The 16659-nt window shown below is 36.3% G+C and overlaps 1 protein-coding gene and 1 long non-coding RNA gene across 2 annotated transcripts in view; one reads left to right on the top strand and one right to left on the bottom strand.

Annotated features, from left to right (window-relative positions):
* Positions 1 to 4976, bottom strand: LOC139971212 (uncharacterized). Its single transcript, XR_011794331.1, has 4 exons — positions 4396 to 4976; positions 3397 to 3573; positions 2573 to 2730; positions 1 to 1243 (listed from the first exon to the last, which is right to left on the bottom strand). It is a non-coding gene; the product is annotated as an uncharacterized lncRNA (long non-coding RNA).
* Positions 4977 to 5256: 280 nt separating this feature from the next.
* Positions 5257 to 16659, top strand: part of LOC139971203 (solute carrier organic anion transporter family member 5A1-like) — a 43475-nt gene continuing 32072 nt past the window's right edge. Inside the window, exons 1-2 of the mRNA XM_071977468.1 lie at positions 5257 to 5414; positions 15715 to 16450. Coding sequence (XP_071833569.1) covers positions 15763 to 16450 — 688 coding nt within the window. The 5' untranslated portion in view covers positions 5257 to 5414; positions 15715 to 15762. The remainder of the gene's footprint in view (positions 5415 to 15714; positions 16451 to 16659) is intronic.

Genomic DNA, 16659 nt, shown 5'->3' with positions numbered 1-16659 from the left:
TAGATTTGTTGTCTCATCATGTTTCTCACACTTTAAATATGTCATTCTTGTAGAGAAAAGTTTGTTTAAAGAAAGTTAATATAGTAAAAATCAAAACATGAAATTGGATGATAGTCATGCACAAACACAATATTCTGAATCTATATCAGACTGGGCAAAGAGTGAAAAAATGATTATACATGGGATCAGGGAGGCAGGAGCCGGGGGGGGGCACTGTCTGTACATACTATTTTTAAAATGGCATCCCATATCTTTTTATAGCAAGGTTAACAATAAACAATCTCAATAAATAGTATTGATAACATACTAACACATCATATATATTTAAGTGATATGGCCGGTGTGTATCGGTTTATAGCATAACGAGTGGTGGTTGTGGAATGAGAAAATGTCCCTCTGATGTTGTGTGCCCACACCCACTTCCTACCCCCTGCATGGGGAAATTTAACTGGAATGATGACTCTCCCTTTGTAGCTCTGATGCAACTAAAGATAATCCATACTTTCTAGAGCATCCTTCAAGCAGGGAGGTATTGCTTGGTTAGAATGATATACTACTGTCACTCTTCTTCAAACAATATGTACTTGAAACTCTCATAATCCACATGAAGAACATCCACTTTAGAGTTTGGTAAAGACCTCAATAAAACCATGCAGAAGTTTCCCTATTAGAATCCCCCCTTGAACTGCTTTCCACAAACAGTAGGATTACCTATAAAATGCTTTAATGTGCAACTTGATACCGTCAAAAGTTAAATCTTGATTGTAAATTACAAAATAAAATAGCTGATTCTCATGTATCCAACAGGTTTTTCGTTAAGACTTACACAGAAATCCATAACAGCAAAAGTTACAACAGGAAGCAGAATATGGTCGGTTATATGTTTTACTATGAGAACTTATCTTGAACACATTTTCCAGAACCAAGAAACACGCCTTCGTATTTTTTATTTAATGAAGTAATGAGGTGATAAAGAATTTCGAGCGTCACAACCCTTCAACTTGAACTGCAAATATATGGATTTCCACCGAACGACTGGCAGTGAAAAGTCAATGGCCTGTCTTTGCTTAAACATATAGCAGCCGACAAAGTTTTCTCTGATGATATGTTAGAGTGAAAGACAAGATTATTGTCGGTAACAAGTTAACTGCTAAGAAAATCGTCTAGACATGTCTTCTGTTAACTTCATACATACTCCCTCCATTGGTGGTCATGCAGAGATGAGATATCAGTACAACCAAATCTGTGCAAAATAAAAGTTGAAAGCAATATTATGAGTAGTGAATGCCACACTGTAAGTCATATATAAAATAAATTATCTTCTTGAAAGGTTATGTGTAAGCTCCACTACAAAGATAATTAACATTCACCATATTGGTTAAGTGTAGACTGTATAGTGTACAACTGAACTATGCTTAGGCATTGAGTTAATTGGATGATCTTTTATTGTGACACTTACATGTTTATGGGAATAGTGGGTCCATTTTTTTAATTGGAGATTGCATGTCATAATTTTGGCGCTATATTGTACAGTTCACTACCAAACCTGAAAAGTTTTAACCACATGAGCCAATACAACATTTGTGACATATTAATGAAATTTAATATCAGAAATTTATCAAATTAGCTTAAGCTAGGATACAACAGAAGTTTGATGCCTTTTGGTGCTCTATTGATGTATGTGTGCATGGCATGACTGTTTAATGCCGATCAAACATTAATTATCCTGAATCAGGATCCATGGGGGTTTAAAACACCCTCTCTATGACCCAAATGCAAAACCAAATAATGCTAGCTAACCATTATTATGGTAAAATGTACTATTATACATCATTTTGCATCAAGAGACCTAAACATTGCCCTATTTTGCCAAAACTGAGGGTCCCTCTTCCAGGTTTCAGGAAATATCCCCCCACCACACACACAAACACATTTAGCAATTTTCCACAACGGACCTAACAGAGAAATGGTACCAAAACTCAGTTGATACATTATCTCTCTTATCTTGTCGAAGTTCCTGTCAAAACAGCCAATCAGTAATAAGTTCACACTTTCTAAACAGAAAAGTTCCCTGTGGTTACAATATCAAACTGTCCAACACCTTTTTGAAAAACAACACACAAAAGGTGGTGTCTAGCTGTGGAATGTGGTCTTAATTATTTACTCATCATTTGTTTGAACAAATAAACTGTGTCTGCTGCAGTGAAACATGTCCAGCCAAAATCACTTTTTTGGGATGTAAATTAAATGACGACAATTGTCAGGCTATATGCTACTTAAAAACCAGAGGTGGAACCTTTGCAAGTAAATATAGGAACAAAAACTACTTACATATAAACTTGTTAATGGGGACTTAACCTGCAAAGATTTACAGTACACTTTCTCGGTTCTCACCTACCTTTGTGACCTTTCTGTATGCTTAATACCTATTTGGAAATGAGTTATACTCAAACACAGCATTCTGCCATGCACTACAAGTTATTTGCATGGTACAAATAACAGATATGATGCCATTCATATTGGAACTAGTTACTAACTACAGAAAATTGTTCACTTTTTAAGACATGCTTACCTCATCATCACATCAGTAATGAAATAAGAAGTTGATGCTGCAGTCTTGTCAGGCACTGCCTTAGTCTCAGGCCACTTTGAATATAAGTCAGACAGTGTTATCATGTACAGTCGATTGGCAGCTGTCACTGGTAGAGGACCAATAAGATCAACACCAACCTGTTAAGAAAGAAGACAGCATTTAGGTGCTAATTTAATTTTTTTTACAAGTTGTAGGCTTTGCCTTGACTGTTGTTCTATTCCATTGCTTCATGCTGTACACAGATCTAGATAAAAACAGTGGGATATCTGATCGAAACAGGGTGTTGGTGGATTTAGGCCAATTATTTTTACCTTGCAAATATGAAAATGTAACTTACACCATACTGTACCATATATTTACAATCGCTTCAACCACTAAACCAGTAAAATGATACGCCACTTTTTGCAACTTACAATTACATGCCTATATTGCTGGTTGCTCTGCAGTTAGGCCAGAGTGTGGCTTAAAGGTTTGCTGTATAGGCCCTAAATATGCCAAATTTTCACTTTGGACAAAATTCTGTAAGTATGTTTATATCCCTGAAGGAAATTTACCTCACTGGGACATTCAATCATCTCGTGTCATCATTTAGAATGTCTGAGCACAATTTAAAGGGTTATTACCCCCAGAAAAGTACTTTTTGAAAACTTCTAGCAACTAAAGTGGCCAAAATTTAGGGCCAATACAGACTACCGTTAAACTTGTAAATGTTTAATTTGTCCAGAAAGAATGACATTAACTAAACTAAACCTTCACGGCATACTGCGGACATCCTGTGCAATTAAAACAGATTGAATATTTACCTGTTTCCATAATCCAGTTACAGGAATGCTATGGAGACTTGTTCGTAGGTCTACATGACAATGACGCTTTGACATCCTGTTGAACATAACTTGTTACATCAACGTTGATAGTTTTCCAATAGAATCTAGACAATAGACATACTCTGTTGTCTGGTTTATCTATGCAAAGATGAACACCTTCAAAGAGATAAGAAAATTCATGATCAAAGGAGATATCATGTTTTTTTGCCCCCCCCCCAAAAAAAACCCACAAACAAACAAACACACACAAATATATGGGCTGCAGAATTGGTAGTTCTAGCTGAAGTGCCTTAAAATTGAATTACAACTCTATATCAGTGTTTGAAATGGAATATTCCCATTATTGTACACATTGCTTGGCCACAATTGGGGTCTATAGATATTTAAGAAGTTTTCTTCTGCAGTGATGTTTGGCATGTAGAGAATATGCCACACCTAAAAAAAGTACTATCAGGCCTTCAATATCTGTTCTTACCAACCAAAATTAATGAACGTGAATTTATTATGTACAGTATTAGTGCCACTTTCCTCTAGAAGTAGGCTCGGCTATATGCTATAGTCCAATAACTGCATTTTATAGTGTCCCATGCATGCAAACCAGACTAGCTCTCTAAGCTTTAGTAATCTGTTGTTATCTTTTATGCTAGGCAGGGCGATTAAAGGTGGAAATTTATAATAATTGTCACAAAAATTTGTTTGGGTAAATTTGTTTGGGTAAACAATTGGGTAAACAAAACGAAAAGAAATAGGCCCTAATAACTTTGCTCAAGCATACAACTGATTATAATGTTGCACAAGCAATTGCTTGACTTTTGCGAATGAGTGTTTACAACTAACCAAACGTGGTAAAAGAATATCATGATTTGTTCACCAAAAAGATCCTAGAGGCCTGGTTATAGTTTAACTGTGGAATGGCCGTTCGCCATTTAACAACCAAAGGCATATTGTGTATCCTATACTGTAAGTTACAGACATTACCTTATATATGTCACTAGTCAGTGTGAGCTGCTTCGATTTGGGCGAGTTGAGTAGCCCTAGATAGCAACACTTTCCTTCAATTTCGGTACGCAAGAGTTCCATTTTCAGCCAGTCTGAAAGACTGACTTTGTCTCCGTAAGATTCTTCTCTGTTTTATTCTTGTAAACCCACTTGGATAGCTCTCATCTCTTAGAATATCCGCAATTTGTCTCACGTTTTCTGCTAGCTTTTCCGTTTTTAGTTGTCGCACGACTTTACTGCAAAATATACGGAAGCCGAAATGCGACAATTTGCTAATAATACGGATACTGCCAGAGTCCATTACTAATTAAATTTTTGCTACTCAGACGTACATGCTACGGCGGACATTGTGTTCAGGGGGACACAATTTACAACAAAATATATGACCGTCAAATAATGTCCCCCTCCGTGTAACCATAGCATATTCTGTCTGGGGAGACAGTCTGTACCAACTGGCCTTGTACAATAGGTCCGGGGAGACCAAACGTACTGGTAAATCCAGTATAAACTGTCCTGTGGGACCGGGACAGTTTATACTGAATATGGAATATTTGCGACAGTTTGTACTGCTACACCGGCTGTTCCAACGCCTACCATCACACGATCCACTACACATACTAACCAAATCCTTTCATATAAATAGCAAGAGAATACCGCAGGCATAAACAAAAGTACAAGTCATCTTGTTGCAATCTGGCATGATATATTGTATAATACTTGTACTGTAGTCTATATACCCGGATCCATTGTTTACTACCGTCGCTCAGCGATTTCAAACGTTTGGAATGCACACAACCTATTATACACTGCTATTGTAGTATAGGGGCCCGAGTAAACAACAGTGCAGTGTTGAATAGCCATCGATATATATGTTGGATTAGCACAGGCGAGTTCATCGCTTTCAATAACAGATTAAACTGTATACGGACGTGAAAAGAAAACTGGTTCCAGAATATACCCGAAAATGCCATGAGTTGTTAATATAGACCACGGTTCTGGTAAGTTGTTTTTTATCCATTTACCGTTTTTAAAGTGTATCCATTTAGAAACCATATCTGTATGGTATAACGTATCGTTTTCTAATGTTCGCTGAGCGGTATAATATGCTATACAAATGCACACGTGTATGGTTGTTTAAGGTGGGTGAACAGGTTAATTTCGGATATCATATCTAGTTCGGGCTACTAACAGTTCGGTAGTATAGTTACTATATATAGGCTACCTGCCACATTATTAGAGACAGTGAATGAAATGAAATGTCAAGAAAGACTTTCGGCTGAATTTCATTGATGATATATGTCATGATAGTCCGGCAACAAAACATGAAGATTTGAGTGCTAGTATAATGTACCTAGGCCTATATGTAGCTATTTCGGTTTTCAACTTGATGACTATAGCCTACCTCTCATATAGATGTAGATAAATATAGAGATATAGAGATAAATTATAGATAAATATAGAGAGATACCTCTCAATAAATGTGAGGATTGCTCCTTCAGTTCAACTTAGGCTAAAATCAAGAATGACGTTTATTCTTCATTCCACACCTAAAGGTTTATATGTTAGGCCATTATTTTATCAATTATAATCTATCAATTGAAATGTTTTTTTCAAACAACATTACATTTACGGATAACATATAGGCCGACCATCACAATAACCAGTTGTTTTCTCACTAACAAGGTTACAGAAGCCCTGGCGTGAATCGCTAGTGTTTAAACTTCGCTACTACTAAATTTCTCAAAGGGAGGGGGACACCCCTCCCCTTACATCCCTTCTACAGCACGGCATTCACAAATAATTATTGTATCCCCACCCCACCCCCCCCCCCCTTATTAAGTGCTGTGCCTTCCCTGTGCCCCAAGATTGAAATATCTGGCGACGCCACTATATATAAGAGCGGTGCATTGTCACGTAGGCCTACTGTTGAAAATTATAGAAAATCCGGATAATATATCATCGTGTTCTGCCCATGGTGCATTGATTCTGACCATGGTGCATCGGCATCAGTTTACCGCATAGTCTCACTTACTGAAACCGTAGAAGTTTTCGTCAACACCGGTATCAATCAAAATCACATATACATACATACATACATACAATTAACCGACATGGCTCTATAAAGTACACGTAATCGGAAATTAGAGGGAAAAGATAGCGTTTTTAATAATCCAGGTCGTGTTCAATTTCAATAATGTTCTACACTTTCCTCACTTACATGTCCCCCCACACTTTTTTCTTTACTGTACTTACATACAGTGATCTGGTGTTACCTTTTTTATGCCCTGCCCGGATTTAATACAATTCTTATATATATTGTACTTAATTTCGAAATTCATGTCTAAATCTATAAACGCTGTATCCTGGAAGTTACAAATACAATTGCATACAATACATTTAGAAATTGAAACTATATTAACCTAATAACAGCATTTTAACTCAATTTTTTTTATTTTAATATTGTATGCTTGTCGATAGTAAGAATTGTATAAACATTCTATATAGTAATGTATATGTCATCATATAGTTTGAACATACTCAATTTGCACTCTGAGCAATACATTGACAATCCAAAACTTAGTTTGCTTCTTCTTTTTTTTTAATTCGATTTTAAAAATGTATAATAGTTAATCATGAACAATATTTACATGTGAATGTCAACTATCTATTATTTGTTTTTCGAGCTAAGGCGAAAACAATATGTGTTTGTCTAAAAATCGACCTATACGTTTCACCCGTTATATATGGAGGTAACTTTGGCTTACATATAGTTGAGTTTCACGACTGAGACCGAAACGTTTAAATGAAACATCAAAGCGGTGTATATGGGGCCTATAGCCTATGTATTTATGATTATTATTATGATTATGATTATTATTATAATAATTATTATCATTATTATTTTCATTATTATTATCATTATTATCATGATTATTATTATGATTATTATTATAATCATTATGACGGTTATGATTATTATGACGATAACGACGACGACGTTGACGACGACGATGACGATGACGATGATGATAAAAAATAAGAAATAGGGGAAAAGAGATGGGTAGATCCTATAGAATCGTTTTAAATGAACTTCGAGACTTTATGTACATACGAATTGTAAAGGTTAACTGCGAAATTGAAAGAAAATATTTCGATGATCTGAGTGTATCTTTTTCAAACGTAAATTACATATTGCGAAAACGTAGAACTTCATACGGGTACTATTGTCTTTTATAGCCTTTAGTAGCGAGAAAAAATAAATTGACTTGACGCTATGCATACGCCTATTAGAATCTAAAAAGATAAAAAAGCAAACTTGACCTAGAACGAGAACGAGAAAGATTCGTGAGACATTCAAGTTGATGTCATATGCAGTCATATATATAGTGAGATTATGATTTACACGAGGTCAAAGGTCAAAGTCACGTAGGTTAGCTGAGTGTAGAGTTTTACAGTGAATCTCAATACTTAGGAAACTTAACAGTATAGCTTATTTAAAACCCTATTGTAAATCAGCCGTTTGTAAATATTAGCATGTAATGAGTATCGTACCGTCCGCTTAGAGTCACGCTCGGAACAGTAACCATGTATTTACTGCAGAAAAGTTCGTTGACTGAGTAAGACATGTCAATCTATCTATCGTATGTACACCTATATTGTTCGTTTTCTGGCAATTAAGCAGAATTAACTAATTTGTGTATTTTCAAGAGCGGAGGATAATATTCTACAGAAAACAACAACAATAACAAACAAACTGTAATTGGATGAAACCTTGAAATCATTTCATCAACTCACAATGAAACATGATGAAGTGAAACCAAAGCTTTCGAAGAACATTTCCACTGAGAATATCACAGACCACTCAATATGTTGCTATTCTCGAATGGTTTGGTTTGGCCACAATTTAAATATTTTCAATTTCATTGTCACTATGTCTAGTGTCACGAAGAACAAAATGAGAACGTGTTTTCAAAACCTGGCAGTAAAATGGTGAAAAACAGACCTTACTTCTCTCACCCTATCCACCAACCCCTATCACACCCTTCACCCTTCACCCACCCAACCCACCCACCACCGTAAGTGTCACATTCTCGCATTCTGCTCTCATGTATATATATGTTATATGCAATTGTCTGTTGTTTTCGATAACGATGGTTGATGGCATACACTTGATAAAGGGTGCAATTAACTAAAATACATCTGACTGGATTTAATGGATCCGCGCAACAGTTGTTATCAAGTAGTTCACTGATATTAACTGGTCGTGGTCGATATAGGCACATAATTGTTATCATATCACTTCCCAAGGTGAGTTCATTGTTCCATATATATACTAAGAAGATCATACCAGTGTCCAGTAACATGATACAGTAGTGACATTTAATTAACTAGACATAGTTAAGCCTACAATTAGATGTTTTCTGCCTTCATACTGGTATAGAAAGTTCACTGATGCAAATTGAATCATGACACATGCAACCACCGTTGCCAGTTTGTCGTTTTAAACGCTCAAAGTGACAAATTCGGCGTTTTTTAAATGTCATTGGTCGAAGGAAAAATGAAAGTTAGGGCCTAACAGGGGGAGGGAGTGAAGGTAGGGGGCGTTAATGGTCTACTAAGTTAAGCGGTTTTAATTGCCCCAGACAAAACTGATTTCAACCATTTCATATTTGTTCAGTCAGACTCTCAACGTTGCATATATACCTATACACGTCGTCGGTGAGTGCTGATAAGTGACTTTCAAATTTAGCTGGCATTAGGCAGGACCAGGTCCGGCTATACAGTGCACTTTTCACCATCCTTCACGATCTCACACCAGATAAATGAGTTTGTCTGGTATTTCACAGAAAAGGATATGAAGTAAACCTTGAACACAAAAACTCTGTGTTCGATATTTGGCATGGTTCGTGACTATAGAAGCCTATCATCCTTGCATGCAATCTCATAGCTTCGTTGATGTTTGCAAGCCCGGTGAAGGGAGAAATATGGGATAAATAATATGGGTATAGATCTTAAGGCCAAAATGAAGAGCACAATAGGAGGCCAAAGTGACCCGGAGGACCAACCTGGCCCTGCATGGAGGTGTGGCATCCAGTTTGATGGCATGTCAGTGGCCACCTATGCATATTCTCCTATATAGTTACATTTGTTATGGAACTGTTATCGATCTAGGCCTATTTATATTCTGAGTCTCTTGTTTATTATATTGTTTTGAAATATAATGGACTTTTCCCGTGGCATGCACTCATGATCTTGAAAACAACTTCAACCCATATCACAGCGTAAAAACCGCATGTGTTGTAGACATTTCTGCATGGCAGTATATGCTTTATATGTGAGTGCCTGCAGAACCCAGCATCGTTTGTTTGTTTGTTTGTTTATTTGATTTTCCACAGATAATAAATATATAAATGTGGAGGTGAGTCCTTTAAAAAACCAATACAGGCTTAACAAAGTAAAGGTACTCCCAAGGGAAAAAAAGGATATACATAAATGAAAATATAATTGATATCTTAATAAGGAATAATTTATAACATACAATATGAACGATGTATCAATACTGAGAAATTACTTCTTCTTTTTAGCGTTTTTCTAAATGTTACTTTAGATGGTTTAGATTTTATAGTAGCATTAAGATAATTAGATGCCCTTATAGCACGATTTTTTTAAACTTAACGTACCGAATGTTGTATTAAATAAGTTGTGGTGTGCTTGACCGGCACTTCTAGTGCAGTGACTATGTATGGCGCTGTTAATAGTAAAGAAGTCATGAAAGGCTGCAGGAAGTAAGCCATTCCAAGCCTAATAATATCCCTAAATTTTAATAAGTTGAGCAATTTGAAAAGTGAGCTGGTGTGTTCACGATATTCAGAATGGGTTACATGACAAACGACTTTCTTTTGTAGGATTTCAAGAGGGTGATGATAAACATTATAGGTGCCAGACCAGATACTAGAGCAATATGAAAACTGAGGGGAAATTAATGTTTGGTAAAGCATTCTAAGAATATTCTGAGGAAAGAAATGTCTCAACTTAGAAATGATACCAACAGTTTTCGCCACAGTGTTTGCAATGTTTGATATATGTTCACACCAAGTAAGTTTACTATCAATATATAATCCGAGAAACTTAATACCGTATGTACATGCTCGATTGGCTCACCATCCATTGAAATATTTTTTTCCAAGAAAAAGATTTACTTTTATTAAAAACAATGTAACTGGTTTTTATTAATATAGCTTATTAGTTGCAAACCAGTCATAAAATGTCTTCAACTCCATGGATACTATGTCATGTAAAGTATTCACATTACTGGATTCGAAAAATATACTAGTGTCATCTGCAAATAAAATAGTTTTTGCAATATTAGAGATATAGCAGATGTCATTGATAAATATAATGAATAGAAGTGGTCCTAATATTGAACCTTGAGGAACACCACAGCGGATTTCAGCATAGTCAGACATGGTGTTCTTATAGTGTAAACGTTTCGATAAGTATAGCTGTCCATCCAGTTTAAGGTTGGTCCTCTAATGCCGTAACTTGTTTAGGAGAATACGATGGACAATGATATCAAAAGCTTTTGATATAGGTCTAAGAATATACCAATACATGTTTTCAGGCTTCTTATCAAGGATATATCGTATCATTTATAAATGGCATCTGCAAGGACAAGCTCAGTTAAATACAAGATGTATAGTGAAAGGTTCGATCTCTCATGATCAAACTCTGTCAGCCGACTGTGTTTGAAACGGTTTCATAAATCAGGTTAGGATAACGTCAACCACTTGAAGTGTTTGTCTCTCTGTAATATACGTTTAAAAGTTCGTTTCAAAACAATCGAGATTCCATGTACTTAACTAAATGGACGGCAATTACAGTGAGTGAAGGGTGTACCATAATAAATGTCCATATAGATGTGTTTTAAGGTAAAACGAAATCAAGTCTTACACATGGCTAAAATATTCGCACAGCGGTTAATTATACACTTGAAATGTACAATAATACAGGGAGTGAAGGGTTGCGAGATCGGAGAAATATGCACCCAAAAAAATACTGAAAAGTCTTTCTTATATAAGGAGCAATAAGTAGGGTTAATTGATTTGGAACTATCATTTGACCACGTTAATAACATGTTAAATATGCATGTTTTTGTTATAATTATGTAGCATATAACATGTTAAAAACACACTACAAGTTAAAGGAAATCACACGCGTATTATGAGTTAATTGATTTGGAACTATCATTTGACCACGTTAATTACATGTTAAATATGCATGTTTTTGTTATAATTATGTAGCATATAACATGTTAAAAACACACTACAAGTTAAAGGAAATCACACGCGTATTATGAGTTAATTGATTTGGAACTATCATTTGACCACGTTAATTACATGTTAAATATGCATGTTTGTGTTATAATTATGTAGCATATAACATGTTAAAAACACACCACAAGTTAAAGGAGATCACACGCGTATTATGAGTCAATTGATGTGGAACTATAATTTGACCACGTTAATAACATGTTAAATATGTATGTTTTTGTTATAATTATGTAGCATATAATATGTTAAAAACACACTGCATGTTAGAGGAAATCACATGTGTATTATGACTGAGTTAATTTGGAACTATCATATTGACCACGTTAATTACATGTTAAATATGCATGTTGTGTTATAATTATATAGCATATAACATGTTAAAAACACACTACAAGTTAAAGGAAATCACACGCGTATTATGAGTTAATTGATTTGGAACTATCATTTGACCACGTTAATAACATGTTAAAATCTGACATCACACTGTTGTAGTACGAGTATAAGTACAATTCCCTTGACATGATTACGCATTCGCGAGTACAGAGCTATGTAACCACGAGTACACTATTGTACTAGTACCTCTATACCTGTGTTTAAAATGAGTACATGTTTATGCGAGTACACATGCCCTGAGTACTGAGTACCGAGTACAATTAAGTCTGAAGGAAATATAGAAGGTATTTATGAAAAGAGTGATAAACCAAAATCTCCCATGCAGGAAGAATAAAATCATGGCTTATAAACTTACATGTCAGTCACAACATGCAAAGATAAAGCATTCCATGGACATTTTGTGTGACACAAAAATATTATTATGTACCGTAGCGGAAAAGGGGGAGCAGCCAACTAGTTGAAACTTCATATAGGCTACATCTCTCAGTCAAGCTGGATGTGTTGTTTACCAAATGTGTGTGAATATGACATATCTTATGTCATACGTTATTGTATCATGGTAAACTTGCAGTGTGTGAACCAATTAATGTGACTTTTAGTATAACGTGCACCGTTCGTGCCATGCAAAGTAGTGATATATTCATGAACATTTGACAGTGAAGCCGAGTGCAAGTTTCATACATAACGTCAGTGAAAGGCTGTATTGATCCATCTGTATCATCATTATATTAAAAATTAAATTAAAAAAATTAAAATAAATATCATTTTCAATGTCATGCCAATGCCAATTTGTACCCTACTATATGTAAAGTTCGAAAACGTCGAAGCCTGCATAGTTTCCATACAGAGAGGTATCACTCTCTCCTCGCCTTACTCACGCCCCTTTCCATCTACCCCCCCCCCCCCCTCCCCCAAATACATACTGCAGCTGAATACAACTACATTGATAGTTCATAGAAGCCCTTTGCAAAGACGACTGTCGAGTGAACTGACTGTGACTTTATTTTGTATTCATATTAGGAAAGAGATTTGTAACCATCTTTATACCTTGGACGCGTGACCATTTGCACTTGTGTGACATACTGTGATCGGTACAGTTGTAGCTGAATACACTTTATGAAAAGATTGAGGTTTTCATTTTTGGTGATGTCATTTGAAGGTCATCAGGAAATACCTAGAAGGTCAGAGCTGCCACCAAAATTGATAGCAACAAAGTAGATAGAAATTCATCAGTGTCGCTGCCAAACTAGCTAGAAATTCATCAGTGTTGCTGCCAAACTAGCTAGAAATTCATCAGTGTTGCTGCCAAACTAGCAAGGAATTCATCAGTGTTGCTGCCAAAATATAGCTAGAAATTCATCACTGTTGCTGCCCAAATAGCTAGAAATTCATCAGTTTTGCTGCCAAAGTAGCTAAAAATTCATCAGTGTTGCTGCCAAAATAGCTTGAAATTCATCAGTGTTGCTGCCCAAATTAGCTATAAATTCATCAGTGTTGCTGCCAAAATAGCTAGAGAGTTACGCAATGGGAGATTTCATCGTCTAATTGAATACTATTCATGTTAAAATATTAAAAGATGTCCACTTTAGGCGGACTGTATTTATACTGAATCTTTGTGTTATGCGTAAGTGTTGTTTCTTTTAGTTATGTGAACCCTCTAGTAATTGCGTTTTCACTGTTACAGATTGTCTAAGCGCTGCGGGTTCTATACGCACTGTAGCATGCCGATGAAGTTTCATGCCTGTAATTTCATGAAAATAAAGTTATGTACAAGGTATATAGGAAGTAATGTGACATCGTCTCTAGCCAGTTAACCGCTAAGATCCAATGCCTCGCCGACAATTAAATATCAGTTTTCGTCATCACAGGTTGTTGTTTAGGCTGTACAATTTGAGTTTATACTTCCCTTTCCCGATGTGTTTTGTAGCTAAAAATAAAAGGTTCACTGCCAAGTTAAGTAAACCCAGAACGTAACGTTGATCACAGTGTCTCTTGCTGTAAAGTAGGCGGTGTTGTTTTAGAGATACCGCCAGGAATTTCGATATGGTAGAACAAGTTTGAATACGTTTCCTTTTACAAAAGCACCTCAGCCCATACACAAACTATTGTGCCGTCAAGTTTTTGTTACACTTTTGATTAATTGAAAATCTGCACGTATCATGCCAGTCATCATGAGGTGCGCGTTATGCATACATTATCTGTTGTTGTTGTAAACAATGGAATAAATATGTACCCCCCCCCCCTCCAAAAAAAAAACTGCTTAAAGAAAATTTAGCATTTTAGTTTCTGGCATCACACCGTGTGATAACCTATAATATAAACGTCAGGTTGGGCCTGTTTCTCCTGCCACAGGAATTAACACCCCCCCCCCCCTTCATATTGCGACAAGAAATATACGTTAAAGATAGTTTATATGTTAAACTGTTGCGTGTATGTACGTTTCACTGCTTGCCAAATGATATTTTACCTGAATAAATATTTCTATTTTTAATAAGACCTAGTTCACGCTCAACGGAAAGATTAAAAGTGCCAGTAACGTCCATTAATCAATTAGGAGAAATCCTTATCAAATTGATCTCCAGTTCTTCGAGAACTATACTACTAATATTGGGATAGCATACGTTGATATTTCTGAAGTAACGTTGCACACTTCAAACCATTAATTAACAGGTTTCATCTCCCCCCCCCCCCCTTAATTTGACCCATATGACCCACATTGTGTGATCGCGAGTCAACCAACTATCGGACAGAAAGAAAGAAAAACATTAACCCAAAAATTGCTTGATACGCTAACAAAGTCAACAAGAGAACACTGCCCGAATAATACTTTGGCAATTGGAGAATATAATAATATATCTATGCGTTCACGCAGTTCAGTCTCTTATTTAGAAATGCAGACTGTGAGCAGCGCAGCCTTTCATAGTGGAAACAGTAAAAGAGGGCAGGGCGTCTTTTTACTTTGTTAAATTTCATTATGCGAAGGAATTACTAAGTCTTTGTAAAGGTCATGTTAGGTTCGGTATCAGCCACATAATTTAACGCCCAAAACTCAAGTATAGTTATTTACATTTCAGTCAACAGGGCTATACAAAGCAATGATTATAAAAAAGTCTGTGGAAAACAAAACATTCACATCCGGTTATTTTGGAAGGGATTTTCCCCAGTGTTATATATAATATATATATATATATATATATATATATATATATATATATATATATATATATATATGTATATATATATATATATATATATATATATATATGTTGAACAACTATGCTGCATTTAGAGAAAGGCTGGATCTCGAGTGAGATACAATAATTAAATTAGGTAAGTGATTGGAAGTAAAACAGCCAATGTTTGTTTTTTGCAGAGCTTTCGAGCAAAACTAGCTCTTCTGCAGTGCATGATCACCGCAAGAGACTTGTCTTAAAGCAAATTCTTACATCATCCTGATGTATTAAGTACCACACTGGTGTCAGCGGTGGGATCGATTGTAATGTGGATACTATGCTATTAAAGTGTTTACTTACAACATACCAGTGTTCTACTTTTGATTTTTTTTCTTCTACAGATCCTGGTTTTTTATTTGTTGCTTTGAATAATTGCACTGAATCACAAGATGAGTTCGGCCAGGGATTACAACTCGGTGCCGTCACATGGCAACGAGAGCGACGCGACGGGTGGAATGGATTCTGGATTCCCTAACAAGAAGAAGAAGCCATCCGTATCATCGGTGGAGCAAAAGTCATTCTTCGGAAGCCCGGTATCATTTGCTGTTATAGTTATGTCAGCGTCGGCTCTATGGCTCGCGGGACTGAATTATCTTGGCGGTACTCTAAGCACAATTGAGAAAAGGTTACAACTCAAGAGCTCCGAATCAGGATTATTTCCAGTTACCAACGATTGTGTCGGCATTTGCACACTACTCTTTATCATTCATTTCGGCCAACCAAGACATCGACCTCGTATTATAGCAGTCCTTTACTCAATTGCAGCGTTAGGGTTCGTTTTACACGCAGTTCCACATTTCGTTTACGATTTGCCGTATTCGTTGAGAGTACCCGACTACGATAACGGTAATTCAACTGGTAGTGCGCAGTTGTGTCGTCCGACAGAACAGGGGGAGGGGGAGCTAGAAGGGATGGTTTGCAGCGAAGAACAACAGTCAGAATCTGGTCCGTTGTGGGGCGAAGCTTCCTGGATCCTGATTGGCCAGGCATTGTGCAGCTGTGGCACTCCAGTCTATCCATTGTTCATTACCTACGTTGACGACGGGGTTAATAATCGAGCTATGGGGTTGTACTTAGGTAAGAACCCCCCCCCCCCTAAGTACTGCTTCCAGTATATAGGTGTTCTTTATGCCACAAGTAATTACCCAATTGACTTACACACTAAATTCGTCACTCTCCTAGGCTGCTATAGCAGATGTATAGATGTTCTCAACCTGACATGTCCTACCCTGACCACATGGGATAGCTGATAGCTTGCACTATCAATTATGACATTTACAAAATGT

Source organism: Apostichopus japonicus, chromosome 8 (genome assembly GCF_037975245.1).
Source record: "Apostichopus japonicus isolate 1M-3 chromosome 8, ASM3797524v1, whole genome shotgun sequence".
Classification (NCBI taxonomy): domain Eukaryota; kingdom Metazoa; phylum Echinodermata; class Holothuroidea; order Aspidochirotida; family Stichopodidae; genus Apostichopus; species Apostichopus japonicus.
The sequence above is the reverse complement of the archived record's forward strand: the minus strand, read 5'-3'. Positions and strand labels throughout refer to the sequence as shown.